This window comes from Mus pahari, chromosome 7, assembly GCF_900095145.1.
Source record: "Mus pahari chromosome 7, PAHARI_EIJ_v1.1, whole genome shotgun sequence".
Taxonomy (NCBI): Eukaryota; Metazoa; Chordata; class Mammalia; order Rodentia; family Muridae; genus Mus; species Mus pahari.
The window spans coordinates 111,629,957-111,653,293 of record NC_034596.1 but is presented as its reverse complement, the minus strand read 5'-3'; the positions used below and the strand labels follow the sequence as shown (position 1 = coordinate 111,653,293).

The 23,337-nt window shown below is 40.6% G+C and overlaps 1 protein-coding gene across 1 annotated transcript in view; it reads left to right on the top strand.

Annotated features, from left to right (window-relative positions):
• The window catches only part of Dnah11 (dynein axonemal heavy chain 11), a 302,790-nt gene that overhangs the window by 86,948 nt on the left and 192,505 nt on the right, over positions 1–23,337 (top strand). Inside the window, exons 29-31 of the mRNA XM_021201453.2 lie at positions 5,107–5,256; positions 8,693–8,926; positions 22,631–22,762. Of these exons, the coding sequence (XP_021057112.1) occupies positions 5,107–5,256; positions 8,693–8,926; positions 22,631–22,762 (516 nt within the window). The remainder of the gene's footprint in view (positions 1–5,106; positions 5,257–8,692; positions 8,927–22,630; positions 22,763–23,337) is intronic.

Below are 23,337 nucleotides of genomic sequence, written 5' to 3'. Positions count from 1 at the left end.
ATATATATATATATATATATATATATATATATATATATATATATATATAGCAAAAAAGACAGAATTCAGCCTAAGATGCACTGTTCTTAGAATTTACTCCTGGGTGCTCTTTCTGGGTGAATGTACTGCTTTATGTATTTGTCCTATACATTTAATAAAATGGTCATATTACTATGCTATCTGGTGTATGATGGCTATTTAAAGTTTTACTATGTGAGTGTGCTAGGATCAAATCCTCTAAAATAGATTTAGACTTCCTATGATGATGTATCACCACAATAATAAATTCTATTGTAAAACAAGAATAATTGTCTACTATTTTGACAGATTGGCTTAAATATTTATGCATGTGATAATAATAGGATGGACTCACATCCAGTCTTATTTTAGAGACTAATAGCTTTGAAAGGCAGAACTGTCCGCATTTAAGTTCTTACGTGGTGGTGGGCATTGTCCTTGGGAATGAGAATGAACCCACCAGTGGGCTCCTGGTGCTCACCAAGCCTGCTGTGCTGCAGCTCTGTGTGCTCTGTCTTAGTGAGTAGCGGCATCCTCACAAACACTGAAGAAATGTAAAGTTAGATGGCAGAAATAAAAACCAATGGTGGAACTTGAGAAGGGAATTAGAAATGACCAATTTCATCTTTCTCCCCTTCATTTTCTTGGTGAACAGCAGATGGAAGTCATAGGCTATACTATTAGTTTGCATTGTAAATTACAAAATAAATTAAGTCCTCACATTTTATAAAGATTCTATCTGCTTATGGTTCCAACAGTACAGATTTCAGTTACCAAGATTCAATAACAGAACCCAGTTCCCTGACAACATGATTCATGTTTGAGATGCTACACTGTACTGATGGGGAACAATAGAGTAAGGCCTGAACTGCTGGCTCATTGGCCCCCAGAAATCACGGATGTAGAACATAATCAGCAGCAGTTAGATCACATCTTCCAAATGCTGTCAGCAATAAGCCACTGTTTATCTGCTATTAAGATATTTTTTGCATGACCTTAGTGTCCCTGGGATATTGTTGTGTGACCTCAGCATGTTCCACATGAAATGTACAGCAATCATTGATGGAGACAGGGGATTGGTGGGAAGGTGAATACATAGAGACTTGTAGAAAGTGTGCCATCTGGGGATAATGCTAGAAGTGGGTGTCAAGTCAAACACACTTGGAGTTAGGAAAAGACAGGCAACCAGGGGATGGCTCCTTACCCTTAGAGAGCCTGCACATTCAGGCAGGCATGCAGCTTATGAAGAACAAGCTTCCTGATAAGAACGATAGCCATGGTTGGAACAAAAGAAATGATGTAGTTCAGAGTGAGTGACACTGGCAAAGCAATAAAATAAAATCCCAAACAAAACAAAGGAAACCAAGAAACAACACAAAACAAGCCAGATGCCCTACCTAAGAAGCATAAAAAGACTGATACCACTGAGAGCTCCAAGAACAACATGTCAGTACTTGACCCAAACTCAAAAGGAACACAGAGGAGCTGCTACTTCTACTGTACAAGCTAGAAGAGACCAGCACTGTTCAATGTCCCTAAAATCTTCTACATCCCACTTGCTTCAATACATTTACTATTTTGAACTACACTGTACCAAATAACTTGGCTGCTTTCTCTAGTTCCTTACACATTTACAACCCATGGTAAAATTTTAAAGTTTTGCCATTTTTCTATTAATTAACCTTATATCCTGACTACAGTTTCCCCTCCCTCCTCTACTCCCAGCACCCCGCCCCCTAATTCCTCATCCACTTCTTCTTTTCTCTTCAGATATCCCATGGATATCCTGGTATATCAAGTTACAGTAAAACTAGCTGCATCTTCTCCTATTGAGACTAGGAGAGACAGCTCAGGAGGAGGAAAGGGTGCCAAAGGCAGACAACGGAGTCAGAGACAGTCCCTGCTCCTACTGTTAGGAGTCCCACAAGAAGACAAAGTTACGCAGCTGTTACCTATGTGCACAGGGGCTAGGCCAGTCCCATGCATGCTCCCTGGTTGGTGGTCTAGTCTCTGTGAGCTCCTATGGGCCCAGGTTAGTTGATTCTGTAGGTTCTTGTGGTGTCCTTGACCCATCTTTACCAAAACTTGTTAAAGGTCTTTGCACTGTCATAAGTTTCCATGTTGCTTATTAAGATGGTTGATGTACTTTCAGGTCACATGACAATATTTTATGAACACACACTACTGTGGCAAGCTGGAACAGTATGTATGCATTGGTTGGCACAACTCCCAAGTAACATGAGGAATATTCTTCAGTTTTTACTGATAATCTTTTAGAAACAAGCCTAGAGCATGATGAAGATTTAGTTCCTTTAATAATAGTCTGAAAGTGTTATTTTAATGTATGTTTTTAGTTGTAAAATAAAACCTTTTTCCCAATCAGTTAACCAGGAAGAAGAAAATCCAATTTCATTTAAAATACAAAGATACTTCATCAGAAAACACTTGTTTTAAAAAGTCCTCTTAGAAAATCTCAATGAGAAAGAAACATCTGATTTCAACAACACCAGATCCAAGTCATGAGGATTGGAAGTTAAGAGATTTACATTTTCTGGCAACTGCCAGGGTAGCTATAAGGCCAGAAGTTGTTGTGAAATTATTTTCTGAGCAAAGCAATAATGTGTGAGGGTGCCCGATGGCTGAGGTCTCATTTATCCTGCAGATTTTCAATTGAGTATTATCTAGGCCCATTACCCGGTAGAAGCTGTCTGACATCTGTGCGCTTCCTGGCCACCTCAGTGGGGAGAGTGAATGTTTAGATTATTGCAGAGATGTTCTGTGTATAAATGCCCTTTGGGTAACATGCAGAGACAGAGGTGAATATGATAGCCCAGGTAGTGATCCGCCTACCTCGCTCCCTATATCTAAAGTAAGGAGGACCCTCAGAAACCCATCTGTTTTAAACTTGAAGATGTCCTGATGCCATAACCTTAATGCTAAAACTGCGGATGCAGCATTGTGTGAAGACTTTAAAAGATTAAGTTGCCCCAAAGGAAACTTATTGATACTGCTGGGCTTGTCATGAGATAACTCAGGCAGCTGCTGTTATACCAAGTCCAGCTAAAGTGTAGGTTAAGCAACACTCGTGACAGGCGAGACCTGTGAGCTGGAAAATACTTCAGACTACTTTCTGCTGATAGTAGCCATTGTCTTCTGCTGAGGAAAAGTTTTATAGCACAGAAAATCAGCTGTCTTCAAGTGTACCGTTTAGTGTTATTTGCACATTTCTAGTGTTGTACAACTACCATACCACCTTTCTTTTGTTTCCAAGATGTTTTGGTTACCCCAAATACACTTCTGTATCCATTACATTACTTGTCTATGACTCTCTCCCTAGCACCACTAGGAACCAGTGGTCTGCAGTCTATATCTGTGGATTTACACATTCTGGGTATTTTGTGTGGATGTTTATGTAGTTGATGGGATTGGATGACGGGCTGCTGTTGCCATTGGACTTGGTGTTCTTAAGGTTCGTTCACGTTGTCTTTTTTTCTCCTAGAGTTAGATATTGAATCCATGACTTTGTGTGTACTAGACAAATGTTCTACCACTGAACTGCATCCCATGGTTGTTCTAAAACAGGGTCTCGCTAGATATTCCAGGCTGGACTGGAAGTCAGTCTTTTGGCTTCCACTTCCTCAGTTCTAGGACAAGAGTATGTGCCAGCATGCAGTCTTTGTTATTATACACATACACACACTTCATTGTTTCACATGGCCAAACAATATTGCACAGAATGTGCCTTGCACAATTTGCTTATCCATCTATCTGAATGGCTATTTCTACTTTTGGGCTACTGTGAACTATGGAGGAAACACTGGTATACAACTGTATGTTCAAGTGGTTCTATGCAGGGTATATTGATGGTTTCTTGACAATTCTGTTTAATTTGCTGGGAAACCATGAAACTCTCTTCCATTCAGTGATACCACGAGCCAGAGGAGTGTGGGTTCCTACCATTGGTGGTTCCTCTGGGCCCATCTCTGGCCATGAGTTAGTTGTCTCCAAAAGAGATGAGTGTTTTGGCTGATGTCTGAGTGTGAGTCCACCTACTGAAAAGCTGCCTTCCTCCTTAATCTCCAGGGCAATGCTAGGCACTGTTCCTAGGTAGGGGCCTGCCCTGACTTTTATTAGAAGGGTCAGTGGAAGGGAGAGTATGGGTAGTTGAGGACTTGTGTTTGAAGGCCAATTACATATTTTTCTTCAGACTGACCTCTTCAGACGAGAGGTCTGCTGGTATTCATCTTTCATTTTAACCTCAATTTGTCAAATTTCAATAAGATGCATCACGTTCAATGCGTCGGTTTCCTTTGGAGAATGCAGGCTGTGAGAAGCAAGGGCGTGGGATGTGGTCTTAATTAATGAGCCCTGGACCTGTGAATCTAGTCTCGCTGCCATTTAGTCTCAGCAACATTGGCTTGGAAAACTTACCTAATAAATCAAAATAGCAAAGCAACATTCAGCCTCTTTATGTACATTCAGCCTCTTTATACATGAGACTCAAAATATCCCACTGAATAAATGACATCAGTAGACCCCCAAACCATAAGAGTCTCTTGAATTCATGTTTATTTTAGATATTTTACCAATGTTCTTGTACTTCAGACCAAGAATATAAATCTGAATTTTAGAACTTTGATCTTAGAAGTTCTCCTAAAATGCATGTCCCTAGTTGTGGTGCATCAAGACAGGTCTGTGAAACTTCAGGCAATAGGCATAGTGAGCACTCACCAGGCATAGTGAGCACTCACGAGGCATAGCGAGCACTCACCAGGCATAGCGAGCATTCACCAGGCATAGCAAGCACTCACCAGGCATAGCGAGCATTCACCAGGCATAGTGAGCACTCACCAGGCATAGCGAGCACTCACCAGGCTATATATCACAGTGGGATCAGAATCCTGGCCTCCTCTCCATCAGGTTCATTTTAGGTATTTGTATCTTATTAGTATCTTATTACCTTGATTTTGAGACAATTCTGGAAATTTATGAATAAAGGTTAGTAACTTTGTGTGGTTTTGTTTCTCAATTGCCAAGGATTTTGTACAGTAAGAAACACTCAGCTTTTCTTTAACATTCTGTTCTTAGGTAACACACCACCTTGTCAAACTCTTTGACAGCATCTCGGATCTGCAGTTCGAAGATAATCTGGAAGTGTCCACACACAAAGCAGTTGGGATGTTCAGCAAAGAAAAGGAGTATGTCCCATTCCAGGCTGGATGTGAATGCATAGGCCATGTAAGATTTGATTTTGAAGTTTTCTATGCAAAGGGGATAACTTTAGGGCAAGGTTGAATCGGAATAGCAAAACTGTTTAGTTAATGTTTAAAACCAGGCTTTAGTTGGTTCTATGCTGGAGATTGCTGCTTGCCATCCCAGTATGCCAAGGAGCTCCTGGCCTGTGCCCAGTTTCTTTCATTTAGCTTTAGCATCCAGCATGGGTCAATAATATTTGGAGTTCAGCTAGACAGAAGGGATTGCCACTGAGTGAATGAGTAAGACTCGGGATCATAAGTGTATGAAGCCCAGTAACTGGCTTTACCCATCTGTCAGAAGGAGTAGGAAGGGAAGAGGGTCTGTGGTCAGACATTCTGGTGTGAATACTGTGAGCAGCTTCTTGTGTTGGTAAGATCTACCAAGATGATGTCACTTAACCCAATTATAGTGCGGTTAACTGAGCATGCTCTTTACTCTCATGGACAGATCCCTGAAATCATTCTTACCAGTTACCCACAAGGAAGAGTCGTTTGCTGTATGACAGCTTAAAGCACAGTCTGTTAAGTTAGAAGCTGTCTTAGTTAAGGCTTCTGTTGCTGTGATTAAAACCATGACCAAAGGCAACTTGGGGAGGAAATGGATTATTTCATCATACAACTCTCAGGTCATACTCCAGCACTGAGGAAGTCAGGTTAGGAGCTTGGAGGCAGGAACTGAAGCAGAAGCCATGGAGGAGCACTGTTCACTGGCTTGCTCCCAATACTTTCATATGTAACTCAGGACCACTTGCCCAGGATTGGTACCAATTGCAGTGAACTGGGCCTTTCCACATCAATAATTAATCAAGAAAATACCCCCACATGCATGCCCACAGGCTAATCTGGTGAAAGAATTTTCTCAATTGAGGTTCTTTTTTCTCAAATGTCTCTATCCTGTATAAAGTTGATAAAAGCTAACCAGGTAAAACATGCACTCTTTCTGAAGAAGCATGGTTAGCTTGGTCTAATTCACAGAGTAATTAGAGTGGTCTCTATGAGAGACCCTCTCGGACCTGGGTGATGGCTTTCTTGAAGTGTTCTTTGCAGAAGTGCCATTGATTACCAGGATTCTCTTTGCTCCTCTCTGTTACTTTTTAATATTGTACCAGAAAACACTGCCAAATGAAGGGGAGGCAGATGGTAGGACACTGTGATTAAAAAATATTTTTGATCTCTTGGGCTTTTTAGGATATTATTATAGTGATTAGAACAAGTCACCATAAACTATCTTGACAAAAGTATGTTGCTGTCTGCTGCCTCCCGGCAGACTGTTCATCAACTGGCATGGTGCCCAGAGGGGGATCATCCGACTGACGGATGTGCTTGTCACTAGCAGGAACTCTTGATATTGGAAGATTTCCTAGGGCTCTCATTTACTCTATATAAGCATCTTATGCTGGAAACTTTTGAGCATAGATAGCGTTCATTCTCTGAATACCTTCATTTTATATATTTTAAAAATGTTTTTTTTTGCTTTGTATTTTTATGCTTTCTCCATATTTTTATGATTGCTTCTTCCAAATTTAGTCTGTTTCAATTTATTTATTTATTCAGTTACTTATCAGATTGGGTTTTTAGGGGTCAAAAATGAAGAATCCACGGCCAAAGAGATGTGTGTGTGTGTGTGTGTGTGTGTGTTACATCTGATTAGTACTAACCAGATGTGGTCATTTTCACTGTAGGTTGGGCAGAAAGTCAAGAGGTTTCAAAAGGGTAGGACCTGGCAAACAGCCTGAACTCAGTTATGAAATCATACCATTAAGTTGATGTTGTTGGCATAGTCGTCTGAATATGGACTAGTGTATCCAGCTCCCTGTAGTCCTCTCTAACAGAGCACCTCAGGACAGACAGATCTGCTGAGGACACACATTCCAGAGTTCAAAGGAAATGCTCAAACAATGACTGTCCTGTGAGGGTGCTTACTGCCTGACTCTGACTCTGCACTCCATTTTAAAGGCAGAATACTGGACCTCATTGGCTAGGGGTCCATAGGACCATGAACCTGTTCATGTTCATAAGGCCCAGCTATGGCCAGGGCAGTGTCCCCTCTCAAGAAGAAGGAGTTCAGCTCATCTGTGCACCATTTCTTTCCAGTTCCCATAAAGGTTAGAATGTTGCTGCCATCCTCTGAGAGCCAGGGAAAGAAATCAGTCGGGATAACTTAATCTCCAGTGACCCTTGGAATCTATTCATTATAGCCATTTTCCTGCTAGGCTCTATTCTATATGAATAGTCAGTATAGCCTCGTAGTTAATGCCCAACTAGAAACAGACATGTGAACCAATCTAACAAAGCAAATGTGAGCAACATGGAAAACTGGCTAGAATATATTTATGGGAACAAAATGAGCTGGACGTCAAGTTTTTAAAAAGATTAATTGTCACCAGGCACCAGTTGTCCTATCTCTAAAACCACCATGCTGCCCAATTTCTGACAAGTGTGAAGATTGGAACCAGTAGGAATATAATTAAGATATTTACTGAAAACACTTTGACTTCAGACTAAGTACTGTGCAGATTTTTAGAGGGGAACTTCCAGGAAAATAAAACATGGTCAGAAGACACCATTCTTTTTTTCCCAATTTTTATTAGGTATTTACTTCATTTACATTTCAAATGCTATACCCAAAGTCCCCTATACCCTCCTCCCCCCACTCCCCTACCCACTCACTCCCCCTTCTTGGCCCTGACCTTCCCCTGTACTGGGGCATATAAAGTTTGCAAGACCAAGGGGCCTCTCTTCCCAATGATGGTTGACTAGGCCATCTTCTGCTACATATGCAGCTAAAGACACGAGCTCTGGGGGTACTGGTTAGTTCATCTTGTTGTTCCACCTATAGGGTTGCAGGCCCCTTCAGCTCCTTGGGTACTTTCTCTAGCTCCTCCATTGGGGGGCCCTGTGTTCCATCCAATAGCTGACTCTGAGCATCCACTTCTGTGTTTGCCAGGCATTGGCATAGCCGCACAAGAGACAGCTATATCGGGGTCCCTTCAGCAAAATCTTGCTGGTGCAGAAGACACAATTCTTAAAATTGTGATCCCCAGGGCTTTGGGCCCCAACTCATGCTCCAAAAGAAGGCTGTGGGTCTGACTTCTCAAACACTCAGTAGAGGGGTTCTTGCCTAGAACCCCTTATCTTCAAAGCTGAAGAATGAATGACAATGTCCCCTGTTTAGGACACTGTCTGTCACATAGAGGTTAAGAAGTTAGCTGTAATTTGGGGAGGAAAAAGGTTTGAGTAGAGAAAAGCTTCATCAGTTAATAGTTGAGGCTCCCCTGTGAGTTCTCCTTGTGTGTGTTTTCTGGATAGGTTACAGATAGTCTAGTGTGGTGCTATTGAACAGACTTCAAGCCAGACAGAGCATGGAGCAGCTCTTCTGCTGTTTAGCCTGAACCCTCACATTTTAATTTTCTTCCAAGGTGGAAAGCTGGCTTCTGCAACTTGAACAGACCATGAAGGACACAGTGCGCCTGGCAATCACAGAAGCCATCGCAGCCTATGAGGAGAAACCTAGGGAGCTCTGGATCTTTGATTTCCCAGCTCAGGTGGCTCTAACTGGATCACAAATATGGTGGACCACAGATGTAGGAATTGCCTTCAGTCGACTAGAGGAGGGCTATGAAACAGCCTTAAAGGATTTCCATAAGAAACAGGTATTTTCGGAAAGCTCAGATTTGGCAGTTGAAGGGGATTGAACAGAAAGCTTCACTACTCATCATTTTCCATTAGCTTTTGGAGAAAAATAGATGCTTGGTTTTCTAATCTGAGGGAAATGAGAGCTTGTTTTCAATTTAGTAAATTCAAAGTTAGACAATGCAGATTAAAGGTATTGCCAATCTCTTCTTGGGTACTGGTCGATCTGTTGATATCTGTGCTTTGATTATATCTATAAAGTGAGGACATTTAAAAAACATTAGAATAATATTCTCTCAACTTCCAACTACTGTAGGTTGGTGCTGGAGCTGCCGTCATTCTGCACATCTCTGATTTTGCACTTGATTCCCCTCCTTCCTACTTGCCATTTCTTCATTCTCTGAGTATTCGTTTCTTAAAATAGTAAATGGCATTCTGTGTATATGTGTTTATATCAGTTTTACTATTTTTAACTTAATGACTTATTTGCTTATTGTTGAAGATGAAGAAGAAACATCTAGGAAGAAAAATAGAGAAGACTCATTTTCTCATGAAAACCATTGATAGCATTTGGCATGTAACCATCCAAAGGTTTCCTTCTGTCTGTCTTTCTGTAAGAATGTGCGTGTATGTGTAAATAGATATGTGTAGCTATTCACTTGGACTCATACTATTACATTGGTACATATACATATCACTGTCCACATATTTTATAAGTAGCTTTGGACAAATTTACTTTCTTTCCTCCCTCCGTTGAGTTTGTCGTGATTATCATCTTACTTTGGTCCCCAATACTTCAATTTCTATTTTAAAATTTTTACCTGTTTTAAATGATAAGAATTTATATACCTATGGTTGACAACTTGTTTGGTACATGTGTACATGGATAGAATGGCCAAATCAAGCCATCTGTCATGACAATGACTTTCTTTGGTTAGAACGTTCAGAATCTGTCTGAACAGTTTTTGAATACATACTGTGGTATGTGCTAGGCTCTTGACTGTGTTCTCTTACTTAAAGTTGGGCATCCTTTAGTTAGTATCTCTCCTTGCTTCTTGTAGCTGCTACATTACATATCACCAATGAGTTCTATTTTTTAAAAATTCTCCACGTAAATAAGATGATGATGTAAGATGTACCTAGTTTATTCCACTTAACAAAACATCTCTAGATTCATCACTCCCATTTCAAATGGCAGAATTTACTTCAGTACTCCAGTATACATAACATCATTTCTTTATTCATTCACTCATTGATGGACATGTAAATTATGGCATCTCTTAGTTGTTATGGTAACACTTCAGTGAACATAGGCATGCAGATGTTTCTTTTGACCCACAGACTTCAGTCTTTTGTATACATAGCCAGTAGTGGGATTTCTGGATCATATGGGAGCTCTGTCTCTAGCTTTTCAAGGAACCATTATACTAGCTTTTATAATGGCTGGACTAATTTATGTTACCACCAAGAACGTCTAAGGATTCCCTTTCAGTCCTTCAATATTCTTACATTAGTATTTTATTTTCATTGTTTTTATCTGTTTTCCCCAAATTCTCTTGTGTGTATGTTTTCATTTTTGCATATGCAGGTACATATGCGTGTCTTTTCTTATGTGCGTAGAGGCAGTGATAAACCTCAGGCGTCCTTTCTCAGACACCTTACCCCTTGTGTAATGTCATCATTTGGTTTTTCTTAAAAACAGTGTCTCTTGCCAACATGCAGCTCATGGATTCTGCAGCACTGACTGACCAGTGAACTGCAGGGTTCCACCTGTCTCTCCCTCCTACGTGCTGACATTGCAAGCATGTGCCATGGGCCACAGGCCTGGCTCTCTCTTGTGGACTCTGAGGGGCAGCAAGTACTTGACCATCCAAGCTATCGATCCCTGAAACAGTTCTTTAAAGTGGCTTTTACAGTGTCTGGCCTTGTGATTCCCAGGCTTTTCTGTCATGTCTTATTTCAGAGATAGTTAATAGATTTACTTAGATCACTGCCAGCTGAAGCCATTGAGCCACTGTGCTGCTGGTTGTTCGTGAGGTTCATTTCTTTAAGTTGCAGTCTGGGCTTGTTTTGTTTGCAGAATCTCTCTAACCTGAGATGGGCAAGTACAATATGTCCGTGTGTGTGTGTGTGTGTGTGTGTGTGTGTGTGAACATGCGCACACCTGTCCGCCCATGTGTTGTGTGTTTTCTTACTCTTTTTTTTTTTTTTTTTTTTGTCAACAGCTGTGGATTTTGGATTGGGTCTGTGGTTAATAAATTAGGATAGGTTTCATGGTTACACTAGAAGACATGAGTTGAGATCTTGGTTTGTTATACAGGACTTTTTTCTTTCCTAAAGCCCCAGGTGCCTCAGGCTTTCACACAGTTCTTTAGAGCTAGAATGTAGAGGTTTTCTAGAGCCTTCTTTGGAAAGCAAAACACTAAAGATCCTGGCTGCTCAGTTCCTACTCCTGGTCTTGCCCAGTCAACATAAGATCCATAATCTAAATGTGATATTTCTGATCCAATATGGCAACTGAAACCCCAGCCTTCAGATGTTGAAGTCTGTATCAGATCCTACTCGAGGCTGCCATGTTTGTCAGCCATTAAGATATGCACTTCCACTTTTCCCTGGAAGCATAGCTTTGTATCTTTAGGGTCATATTCATCTCCCCCCACCCTCACCCCTCCCTCCTCTCCCCTCCCCTCCTCTCCCCTCTTTTTTCTTCCCCTATCCTCCCCTCCCCTCTGCTTCCCTTCTCTCTTCTATCCTTTTCCTCTCTTTTATGCTCATTATTAACAAGGCTGTAGGTAGCCTTGTATATTCTCGCTTCACATGTTTTTCTTTGCTTCTTCAGGATAGATTGGTGGAAGTAAATGTTCAGGTCAAATCCCCTGGAAGTCAGTACAAATCTACTCGATGCTGACGTCAAGAGGTATCTTCTTCCTCCCCGCAGTAAGGTTGGCAGTTTCAGAATATTCCTGCAGCATCGATTAGCCAGCTAATGTAATTAGTTTTTATCTCTCTTTCTGTTTTTGTAAGGGTTTCCATTTTTCAAGACTTGTTGCATGTACAGATACACAGGTCTGTATGAGGTATATATGAAATATATGAGGACTGTACACATATCTATACGAGATGGTGCATGTACAGATATACTTATCTATATGAGGTATACATGATAAGAACAGAGAGAATGGGTTATGAAGATTTAAAAGCTTCTGTTATTACTGAGTGTGTGTGAGGGGAGAGAGAGAGCATGAACGAGCACATGCAAAAGTCAGAGGACAGTTTGGGGGAGTTGGTTCTTTCCTTTCACTGTGTTGGGACAGAATCTCTCTTGTTTTTCCTGTACTTCTTATTACAGACCAGTTCTGGTCTGCAGGTCTCTGGGAAATTCTCCTGTCTCCACTTCCCATCTCACCAGAGAAATGCTTTTCTTCATTTACATGAGTTCCAAGGATTGTCAGGCTTGCTCTGTGTTCACTTCACAAGCTTGTGATAAAAGCTTTTATGAAATCCTTCAGCACCCACTTGAGTGTTTGACAGACTAGTCACATGGATGCCTTCAACAGTGTTCAGTTCTGCAACTGGTACTGACGAGTATTGGAGAAGCTAATGCTAACGCTGTGGTTAGGGTCATGGGAAGTGTATACATCTCTGCCAAAGCCCATTTGGTGATCTTTTAAAAGTGGGTGTAACCAAGACTGCAGAGATGGCTCACTCAGTGGGAAAGAATGCTGCTGCACAAGCATCAGGGCCCGAGGTCCATAGCACATAGAAGCTGCTCATGGTGACACCTGCCTCAAGCCGCAGAGTTGTAGGGCAGAGACCAGAGAGTCACTGGGGCTCACTGGCTGCCAGCCTATCTCCAAGTTCAGTGAGAGACCCTGTTTCAAGAGAATAAGGTGGAGAATATAGAGCAGAGAATATACTTGATGCCTTCCCCTGCTGTCTATGTGTCTGTGCTTGGCACACATGCATATCACATACACATCACACACTGCATCTCTCACACACACTGTGGATGTAACCACCTGCTGCAGTAAATTTTTAATTAGAATTGCTCTTATAATAATGGGAGATGCTTTTAAAATGAGTTTCGGCACTTTAAAATAGCTGGAGGTCAGAGTCGGCGTTAGCAGATGGTCTGCCTACAAATCCTTATTTTTCTTGTTTCTGCTTATAAAATCAATGAGATAAAGAAGTGTAGGTAATTGTTTTAAGTTCTGATTCTTTCCTGGAGACAATATTGTCTTAGAGTTTTATTGCTGGGAAGAGACACATGACCAAGTCTTTGTGTCTTACACATAAAACACTTAACTAGGGCTGGCTTACAGTCTCGGAGGTTTAATTCACAATTTCAGTTTAGTCTGTTGTCATCACAGTGGAAAGCATGCCAGCATGCAGGTAGACTTGGTGCTGGAGGAGCAGAGGGTTCTACATCTTGATCCTAAGGCAGCCAGGAGGAGGGTCTCCTCCACGTTGGGCAGAGCTTGATTACTAAGAGACCTCGGAGCCTATCCCCCACAGTAACACTTCTTCTAACAAAGCCACACCTATTCCAACAATAGTGCCATATTCCTCCTAATAGTGCCACTCTCCATGGGCCAAGCTTTCAAATACAGAAATCTATGGGGCTGAACCTATTCCAAGCGCAACACCTATCATTATTGCATGTACTATGACATTAGATCAGAATGCACACATGAAAGTCCACAGACGACACACAGCGACATATACATACGCACGCGAGCACAAACGCACACAGCCCTCTGCCTTGCCCTGTCAGAATCTTTGGAACAAGACAGATGAGATAGATTTGAGCCCTTAGATTTGAAAGTTCCTTGGCAACAGTGGTTGTTTGTATTTTTGTTTGTTGCTGTTTGTTTTGCTGCTCTTGGTGTTTACAGGATTGAGACCCGGGGAGGAACCTTCTGCTCTTATTGCTGAGCTGTGTGGGTCAGCACCAAAAAAGGGACAGTAGCATTTTACACCTGAAAAAAGTTACTGTGCTGTGCTTAGACTTCACCCAGAGAAGTGTGGATAAAATCATGACAGAAACTTTGTTTTTAGTCCTTAGTAGTATTCCATCATCTCTATATTCTGTAAGTTCTTTATCCAGTCTGTCAACGGGTGTTTGCATTTCTAGCTTGGAGCTTGACACTGCCTTTGCGTTCTTGATAAAAGTCTTTTCCTGGACATGTCTTTTCCTCTCTTCTGGGTAAATACACAGAAGCAAAATTTCTTGGTAATCGGGGTATATATTTAAATATCGAAGATGCCAGCGGAGTTCCTCATTGTTTCGCAATGATCAGTGATGCACAGGGATTTTAGATGTTTCCTCTACTTCCATGTTTTCATCTTGTCATTTCCACAGCTACGGCTGTTCAGGGCTATCAATAAATATCTCAGTGCACCTTGAACTTGAATTTCTCTAATGTCTGAAGACGTTGAACAATGGTCCCTTATTCATTAGTATTCTGTCTTAGGTTATGTTGTCACTCAATATTTTAAACATTTGGATGGCTTGCCCTTTTCTTGTTAACTCCAAGAGCTCTTATTTATTGGAGATATAAATCCTTTGTCGGAAAATGAACGAATTACACATTTTCTTTGACACTCAGCTACCCCATAAATCGCATGTTTTAATGGGCGCTGTTATGAGTAGAACCTTATGGCTTTTTGATATAATATACCACATCTTCCTCTCGTGGATAGTGCCTTCTGTGTCATAGATAAATTCTTGTCTACCTAAAAGTCATCAAAGTATCTACTTCCCCCAAGATGTGCAATGGTTCTTGGGGTCTTGTTTAGAACTATGACCCATTTATCTTTTCTTGCTTCCATTGAATTAACTTCCCACCTTGATCTAAAGAAAAAGTCATTTTGTTCTCTCTGTTTCTCCTGTGTCTCTCTGTCTCTCTCTGTGAGAGAGAGAGGGGAAAGAGAGAGTTTTTTCTCTATTTTCTTTTTCTGTCTCTATCACAAAACCACAGTCTTAATTACTGTAACATTATAATAAGCACTGAAGTCAAATTTCACATCTCTTTTGTTTACCCTTCAAAATTGTTTACACTATTCTAAAATTTTAAAATATAAATTGTTATTACCTCTGTATTTTTAGGGGAATGCTTTTAGCCTAATTAAATTTTTATTAAACTAACCATAGTAAGTGGAAAGTTTAAGATAATGATTTTTTTTTTTTTTTTTTTTTTTTTTTTTTTTTTTTTATGTAGACAGGCTTTCTCTGTGTAGCCCTGGCTGTCCTGAAGCTCACGCTGTAGACCAGGCTGGCCTCGAACTCAGAAATTTGCCTGCCTCTGCCTCCCAAGTGCTGGAATTAAAGGTGTGCACCACCACTGCCCAAAGATAGTGATTCTTACAATGTAAGAACACGCCACCTCCCCACTCAGTCAAATGAGTCTATTTCCTCTCTGCAATGTCTTTGAAGCTTATCACATAGTAGTCATATGCATTTCTCACTAGATTTATTTTGTTTGTGGTATTTCAATTTTATCTTATATACTAATAAATTTTAGAACTTTAACTTCAGTATTTATGACTAATCATAGAAATATATTGGATGAAAAAATATTTACTTTGCATCTTAGGAGTTTGCAAAATTTGCTTTCTATGTTTAGTACTTTATAGTTTGTGAAGTACGGACTTTGTAGAGTTTGCTGTGAATATGAACATGTCTAACTTAAGCAATGACAGTTTTATATCTCATCTTCTATTCTTTGACTTGCTCTTTATTTCCTTTCCTTAAGCTTGTTGCATTGGCTAGGACCACTTGTACATTGTTGAAGTACTTAGACTTCCTTGATTTATGAACAATTCAGGGAAGAACACTTTAATGTGTCTCTATTAAGTCTGCATTAATATGTTTTTGAAGATATCCTTTGTTATGTAGCTTTTTCTGAGTAAATGGAAACAAATACTCAGTCACCCCAGATAGGAACAATTTCAGCTAAGTCTAGTTTGGTGAGCCAATGTTTGTTGGGGTTACCAGGTACACGGGGGGTACTTTTAAGAGCATGAGTGACTCTTAAGCATTTGCCCCACCTCAGGGTGGGTGACAACTCTCAAACTCTGAATTCCTGGAGTTCCTATCCATCTTGTAGGCACCTCCACAAAAGCGTCTCTTCTTTCTTGCCATTATTAGCTTCTAGTGTAACTTAGAGGGAGGCTGTGGATCTTCTAACCTCCTGAGCTTGATTAATCTCGTATTTTGTTAGCTTCTTATTGAGCCTTTGGAGTGTCTGTTCAATGTTTCAATTCAGAGGAGCAGCAACAGACCCACAGAAGAGAAATCCTTTCACCAAGTAGAGAAAGTTTTTTCTATGACTACAGGTAGAGAATTTCTTATTTTGAAAGGGCATTGAACCTTTTCTGATCCTCTGAGATGACCTTTTGCTTTATCTTCTTATCTGTTGCTGTAAATTTTATTTTGTGTTAAAGATTCAGCTTGGGTCCTTATAATGTGCTAAGCATACCCTCTACAGTGAGCAACCCCCCAATTCTGTGGAAATTTTTGAATGTTAGTTCAATTTTGCATTCTTGTATTATCAACTTTAATTGTTTGTACTGTTCTATCCTTATAAAAGTGTCTCTGTTAATATTTTATTAATGAATTTTGCCTTTGTTTTTCACCATTATTTGCCAATGATTTTTATTTAAATGTTTTGTTTTTGAGAATTTTTATCTATGTATACAATGAGATACGATATCTGTCCCCCATTGCCCCCAACTTCTCCTAATTTTCTCAACATGTCTCCTCCCGAACTTCATGCGCAAACTTTCCAAATATTCATGAAGACAGAGCCATCCACTGTAGCATGGACATGAGGCCACACCCTCAATACAAAATGATACTCTCCTCCTACCTCCATCATATAACCACTGCCAATAGTTCCTTAGAAAGGGGTGGGTACCGAAGATCAACTACCCATCCATGCCAGATGTTGACAGACTTAATCCTGTGTAGGTAATTGCTATGAGTTCATTATTGCAATAGTGACATCATGTCTTGTGTAGGTGACTGTAGCAGTCATGAGTTCATTATTGTAATAGTGACATCGTATCTTGTGTAGGTAACTATAGCAGCCATGATTTCATTATTGTAATGCATCATGTCTTGTTTAGGTAACTGTAGCAGCCATGAGTTCATTATTATAATAGTGAAATCATGTCTTGTATAGGTAACTATAACACCTATGAGTTCATTATTATAATAGTGACATCATGTCTTGTGTAGGTAACTATAGCAATTATGAGTTCATTATTGTAATAGTGACATCATGTCTTGTGTAGGTAACTATAGCAGCCATTAGTTTATTATTGCTTCCTGTGTCGTGAATATAGCCTTTCTAGGTGGCCAGCCTCTAACTTCACTACAACATAAATTCTCATTCTTTAGGTATTAGCACAAATGTTCTTTCCTCCAAAGTGCCTTTCCAGCCCCTGTATTAGGCAAGGCCCTGTTTCTGTGTGCCGTGAGAGTACTGTATACATATCTTAATTATTAACCTGCTTTCTGCCTTGGCATATGGGCTTGGGAACAGTAACCCCATGTGTCGTCTTACATGAGTGAGTGGAATGGAGAGTTCTGGTGCATTGTGTCACTCATTTTCTCAGCTCTTTCCTCTTTCCTTCCTAGAATGCTTGTTTTCTGAGCACATCTTTGAACTGGCCAGTGTGCTAGGTGTGGAGTAAAATACAGACATGTGGGCCTCGCGTCTTTAGAGCTCATGGCTAAAGGAGAGGAGAGAAAGAGAGCACCAACATCTGATAAACAGCAGCCAATAAAATCCTGTCAAGTTCCATTAATTGGAGTTCTATGGAATGTATGCCAGGAAAGACCTAGAAGACGGTATGGAGGAGCTGGCCAACCTGAGAAAGTAAACATCCACAAAAAGTCTCAGGGAAGAAAAGCCTTGGGATATAGAGCCACAGCTATGGCCTTGAAGCAGCTATGACAGGGACCACAGAGAAGTGCGGTATTGCTGGAACAAAGGATGACAGGAGGAATAAGGATGTGGGCAAGCACTCTGCCTTCAGACAACATGGCTTTTACACTTAGGCTACTTTCTACTGCCAAATTGTCTCCATTCTCATGGTCTGCTTAGAGCTAGGATGCAGTATGAAGACAGCCACTTGGTGCAACTGTCCTTGACCCAGTAGAAAGCCAGACAACACTCCTGAGTCAGGGGCGAGATTAAGCATGCATTTATGAGAAGGTGTGTTATTTTGAAAATCTTCCATAGGCTATTTTCTATGTCATCCACCCATAAACATGGGTGTAATTATAGTGTGACCATTCTGTAATTGCTACCTGGAGCCATTTCCCAAATTCTAGACATTTTATGACTGTTGTTATGGTTACAGAATCTCATTACTTCTGAGAGGATATCATTGGGGAAATCTTAATCTCAAGAGACTGTGAGTGCAACACACAATGTTGTGCACATAACACTGGCAAGGCATCATCTTAATCATCTTGCCTTTGACTGAACTTCTGTGAGAAATGAATCAGTAATGTAGAAATCACAGGTCGTTTGGAGGCTTAAATAACTAAGTGCATGAGAAACACTAGAAATTATAAATGTGCTTAGGTATAAAGGCATAAGGTATTGTTACTGCCATAAGGAGCTGGTTAGACAAATTCTGCTAATGGTGTAACATCTGATACAGTGGGGTTTGGATATCTTGGCCCAAATAAGGAAATATCCAATACCAAATACCTCTTTTCTATACAGCATATGCACGCACATGCACGCGCGTGCACGCGCGCACACACACACACACACACACACACACACACACACATACACACACACACACATATATACCGGTTACATACACACACCATATGTATTATGTATGTATGTATGTATGTATAAGCTTTCAGTAAAGATCTCTACAGACACTTATAATTGTTTTCTGTGCTGCAATCTGGTATCAGTTTGACTCACACTCTTGACAGCTCTTCAGTGGCTCAGGGGACAAAGTGCTGACTAAGCAGACAATGTCCTTGACTTCCTGGAGCTTGACATCTAGGAAGTGATGAATTCTGAGCATATCATACACAAAAGAATGGCCACATCTGCTCTTGGTGAAATTGAAGGTTTGTTGTAAGATAATAAGTAGGTGAGTGAGTATTGTCACCGGTACTTATTCTCTGACATCCTCAGGGTGACAGTCTCATGTGGGTTTCATCCCTGATGACTGAATGTGATGCGCATATTTTCATGTTATGAGTTGGTGAATTTGTGTCTGTGCAGGTGTTTGGCTGGTGTTGGAGTCAGAACACTTGGGGCTCTTTTCGTATTGTCTGCTTTGCTGATGTGTGGGAATTACAGTATTGGGGCATTAACTCCTTAACAGATACACAGTTTCCAAATATTTTCTCTAATTCCTCACATTGTGTTTTTATCTTCTTTATTGTTCCCCTGCTGTACAGAAACATTTCACTCTGATGTAGTCCCACTTTTTTTTCCTTTTGTTGCTTGTGGTTTTGGTTTCAAACCCTAAGACTCATTGTCAAGAGTTCTGTTCTCATGTCTGTTTCTAGTAGTTCATGTAGAAAGCTTCAATTCAGACTGCATTGAAATTAATGTAAGTGGGAAGGCCCAGTTTGATTTCTGTGTTATGTTGTGAATATGGGTCTTCTATTTCCCAGGTTGGCCTTGAACTCGAGGTTCCTGAGGGTGACCTTGAACTGCTCTTTCTGCCAAGGCCTCTCATGTACTGTGATCACAGGCATGGTCTCACATCTGCCTTCAGTGGTCCTGCACCGTTTGTTGAAGATGCTTTTCTTTCTTCAAGCATATTTTTGTGTCTGTATTGAAAGCTAGTTGGAAATTTCAGTTCCATTCTGTTCATTGCTGCAGTGTTATAATATAATTTGAGTCAGACATATGGGTCCCTCTTCTCTCCCTTTTTTGCTTAAGATTGTTTTAGATATTCAAGGTCATTTGTGATTTCATATGCATTTTAAGTTTTCTTTTTGTTTCTGAAAGTGCTATTGGGGTGTTGATATAGATCACATTTAATTTATAAACTTCTTTGAGTAGTTTGGATATTTAGGACATATGAATTATTTCAACCCATGAGTCTGGGATACATTGACGTTTACTTTGTGTCTTTTAAAAGTTTCTTTCACTGATGCTTTGTAGCTCTTAGCAATCAAATGTTTTATTTCCTTAGCTGTTGCTACAAAGGGAATAAAATTGTTTTGATGGCTTACTTGCACTCCACTTTTTATTTCAGCTTTATTCACAACAGCCAACATATATAAAACACTTTATTTTGTTGATAGATGAAAAATCATACGTATAGATACACATACATAGAAAGGGATACTATTCAACCTTAAAAAGTAGAAAATCATGCCACTTAAGATAGCTTGGATGAATCAGAAGTCTATCACGTTCAGTGAAATGCACCAGGCACAGAAATTTGTATGTATTGGACATGAAGAACCCTTAAAAAGCCAAACTCATGGGGAGAGAATAATTGATATGAATGAATACATTCTGAAGTCCTCATAAACTCCATAGGCAATTACAACTGGTACTGTTGGTATCAGTAGATTGTCCCCCTGAGATGTGCTGAGAGGGTGGATCTCAAGTCATCTTACCAAACCACAGTAAGTAGCCACCATGAAGAGAATGGTTGATCAGCTGTGGAAATCACACTGCAGTATACACACAGGCCAAACTACTATGGTACATAAGAAGTAATTTCTTATTTGTCAATGTTCTCTAAGTCTGGGGAGAAGCAGTAAACTGTGCTGTGTAGGCTGGTGTGCCAGCCCAGTGGGTAAGCATATTTGCCACCAGAACAGATACACATTCTAGTACCGAACTTACATATTATTTTTTAAAATTTTATCATACTAAGAAATGAACCCAGGGCCACATACATGTTAGAAAAGTACTCTGCCACTGCTCTGTATCCCCCAGTCTTCTTTTGAATTTGAGGCACTTGCTCAGGCTAGATTGAACTGACTGTGTAGCCCAAGCTTCCCCTGAACTATGCTTTTCCTGTCAGCCTTCTGATTAACTGGGTTTATGGGCCTGAGCCACAAGGCCCAGCACATATTTTTATTACTCTGAGCAAATAGGACTTTTTCATTTGACTATAGTTATCTCTGGAAGACTTCCTTGGAGGCTATAGTTCCTCAGACTTATCAGTGGTGGCCAGGCCAGGTCAGGGAGTATGAGGGTACTCTCTGATCACACTGAGATTTGAATCCCTGCTCTCAGAACTGGCAATGCAGTTCACAGATTTGTGATACAATTTCCTGGTCAGTAAGGTAGGGTATTAATAGATTGTTTTAAAGTGGACATATTCTTTGTATTGTTAAATTATTTGCCCCTTGTGTGATCAGAAAACTTGCTTTCCTTGGAGCATGGGATAGAGAATGGGGTGGGAGTGGGAGTTTACAATAAAGTCCAATGAGTTGATAATAGGGCAATGTGCTTGGTCAGTGCTGAAGAAATCTATCTTATAATTTTGTGTGAGTTGTGTGTATGAAGGCACCATCATGCTGCTGTGTGTATGACGGCACCATCATGCTGCTGTGTGTATGATGGCTTCGCCATGCTGCCTTTCTTCACCTTCCTACTGAGTCCAGCTGCATAGCAACCTCAGGGCCACTCTGGGATTTAGTCCTTGCATAGGCTTCTCCACAGACTGCTCACCATGTCTGGGGCTTCCACAGACTTAGCGCTCACTTCTTGCTCGCACTGCCATGCTCTGATGATTTTTTAAGGGACAAGGCTCTGCAGAGCTGAAGAAGACAGGGGACAATGTTGTTATGTATCATGGCATGTATCATTAAGGCAGGGCTTGTATGTTTCCTCTTGCAAATAAGCCCTCAGTAAAGAAGATATTAAGGAAGCCTTTCGTGGGATTAACCACACTAAGGAAACCAAACAAACAAACTCACAGCATCTGAGAGACTCTTTCTAAACTTTCTGATGCAGCTCTCTCTCTCTCTCTCTCTCTCTCTCTCTCTCTCTCTCTCTCTCTCTCTCTCTCTNTGTGTGTGTGTGTGTGTGTGTGCAGATCATTTCACAACAGAATGAGCATCCTGCCAACTGTACTGCTGCCTGTTCTATCCCACATGGCTCAGTGGGTTGGCATTTCTGTTATTCTATTTCTTTACTTGCCTTTCAAGGAGAAAAGTACTTTGAAAATATTTATCTGGGAGACAAATGAGCCTAAGCAAGACTAGTAATGTAAGTAAAGAGAATGGGCCAAAGTAGGATGCTTAGGTATGGACATTTTCTCATTGACCATCACTATAAATATAAAAAATTAATATGCTCATTGTTGGTCAATCTTTTCTAAAGAATAAAACTTGCCACTTAGCTCTTATACCTTTAAAAGCATTGGTTTTACCTCTTAGATCTTGTAATTCTGGATGAAAGTTGTAGGCTGGGTCATCATTAGGGCACATTATGCAGTGTAGGCAGAAAGCCCTGCTTCTGCCCTTGCTGTTGGTGTCACTGATGGGCGACATTGTCTCCACTGTGTCCTGGCTCTTTCCTGAAAATGAGGGGTAGTATGTTCATCTCTCCCTAGGTGTTTTGAAGATCAGCTGAGATAACAAGTTTGGAGTCATTTTATAGTTAAAGCATTTTTTTTTTTTTACAAATATTGACTGGTTAGTCTTTGTATTGACACCTATTGTTTCTTTTATATTTAAAAAAAAAAAACAATCTGTCTAGATTTCACAGCTGAACACACTGATCACACTTCTTCTGGGAGAACTTTCACCCGGAGACAGGCAGAAGGTCATGACCATCTGCACCATCGATGTCCATGCCAGAGATGTGGTGGCCAAATTGATTTCTCAGAAGGCAAGTGTGCTGCTATGTTCTGAAAGTGGTATCTGTTGTCAGGGTGGCTTTAAGAAATTCATTGTTTTTCAAAAGTTTCAGTTAATCCTGGGAAGTTGTTTGGGGTGCATTAGGTTTGATAGTTAGTGGAGTAATGGCCAATGGTTTGCCAAATTAGAGTCTAAAAGTTAATGCAGAAGCAAGGACCATGGGAAGAGCCTTCATTTTTACAACCTTGTCTTCTAGCATCTGTGTATAGCTGTCTGCCTTGTGGCTCTTACCTCTGAAATATACTCAGTCAACAACTATAACACTTATCTTAAGGGGTGGGGTCAGGGAGCTGGCTCAGTGGGCAAAGTGCCTGCCAGGCATACTTAAGGACCTTTGTTCAGATCCCCAGACTCCACAGAAAGCAGGGAACAGTAGCACAGTCCCTGTAATCTCCATGGTGACAGGGAGGCAGAGACAAGAATCATTGAACACTCTCATGCCAGCTGGTCTGGATACAGTGGTGATGAGAGTCTGTCTCAAAAAAGGTAGAAGATAAGGACTACTGTTGAAGGTTGTCCTCTGATCTCTACACCTGTGCTGGGGCA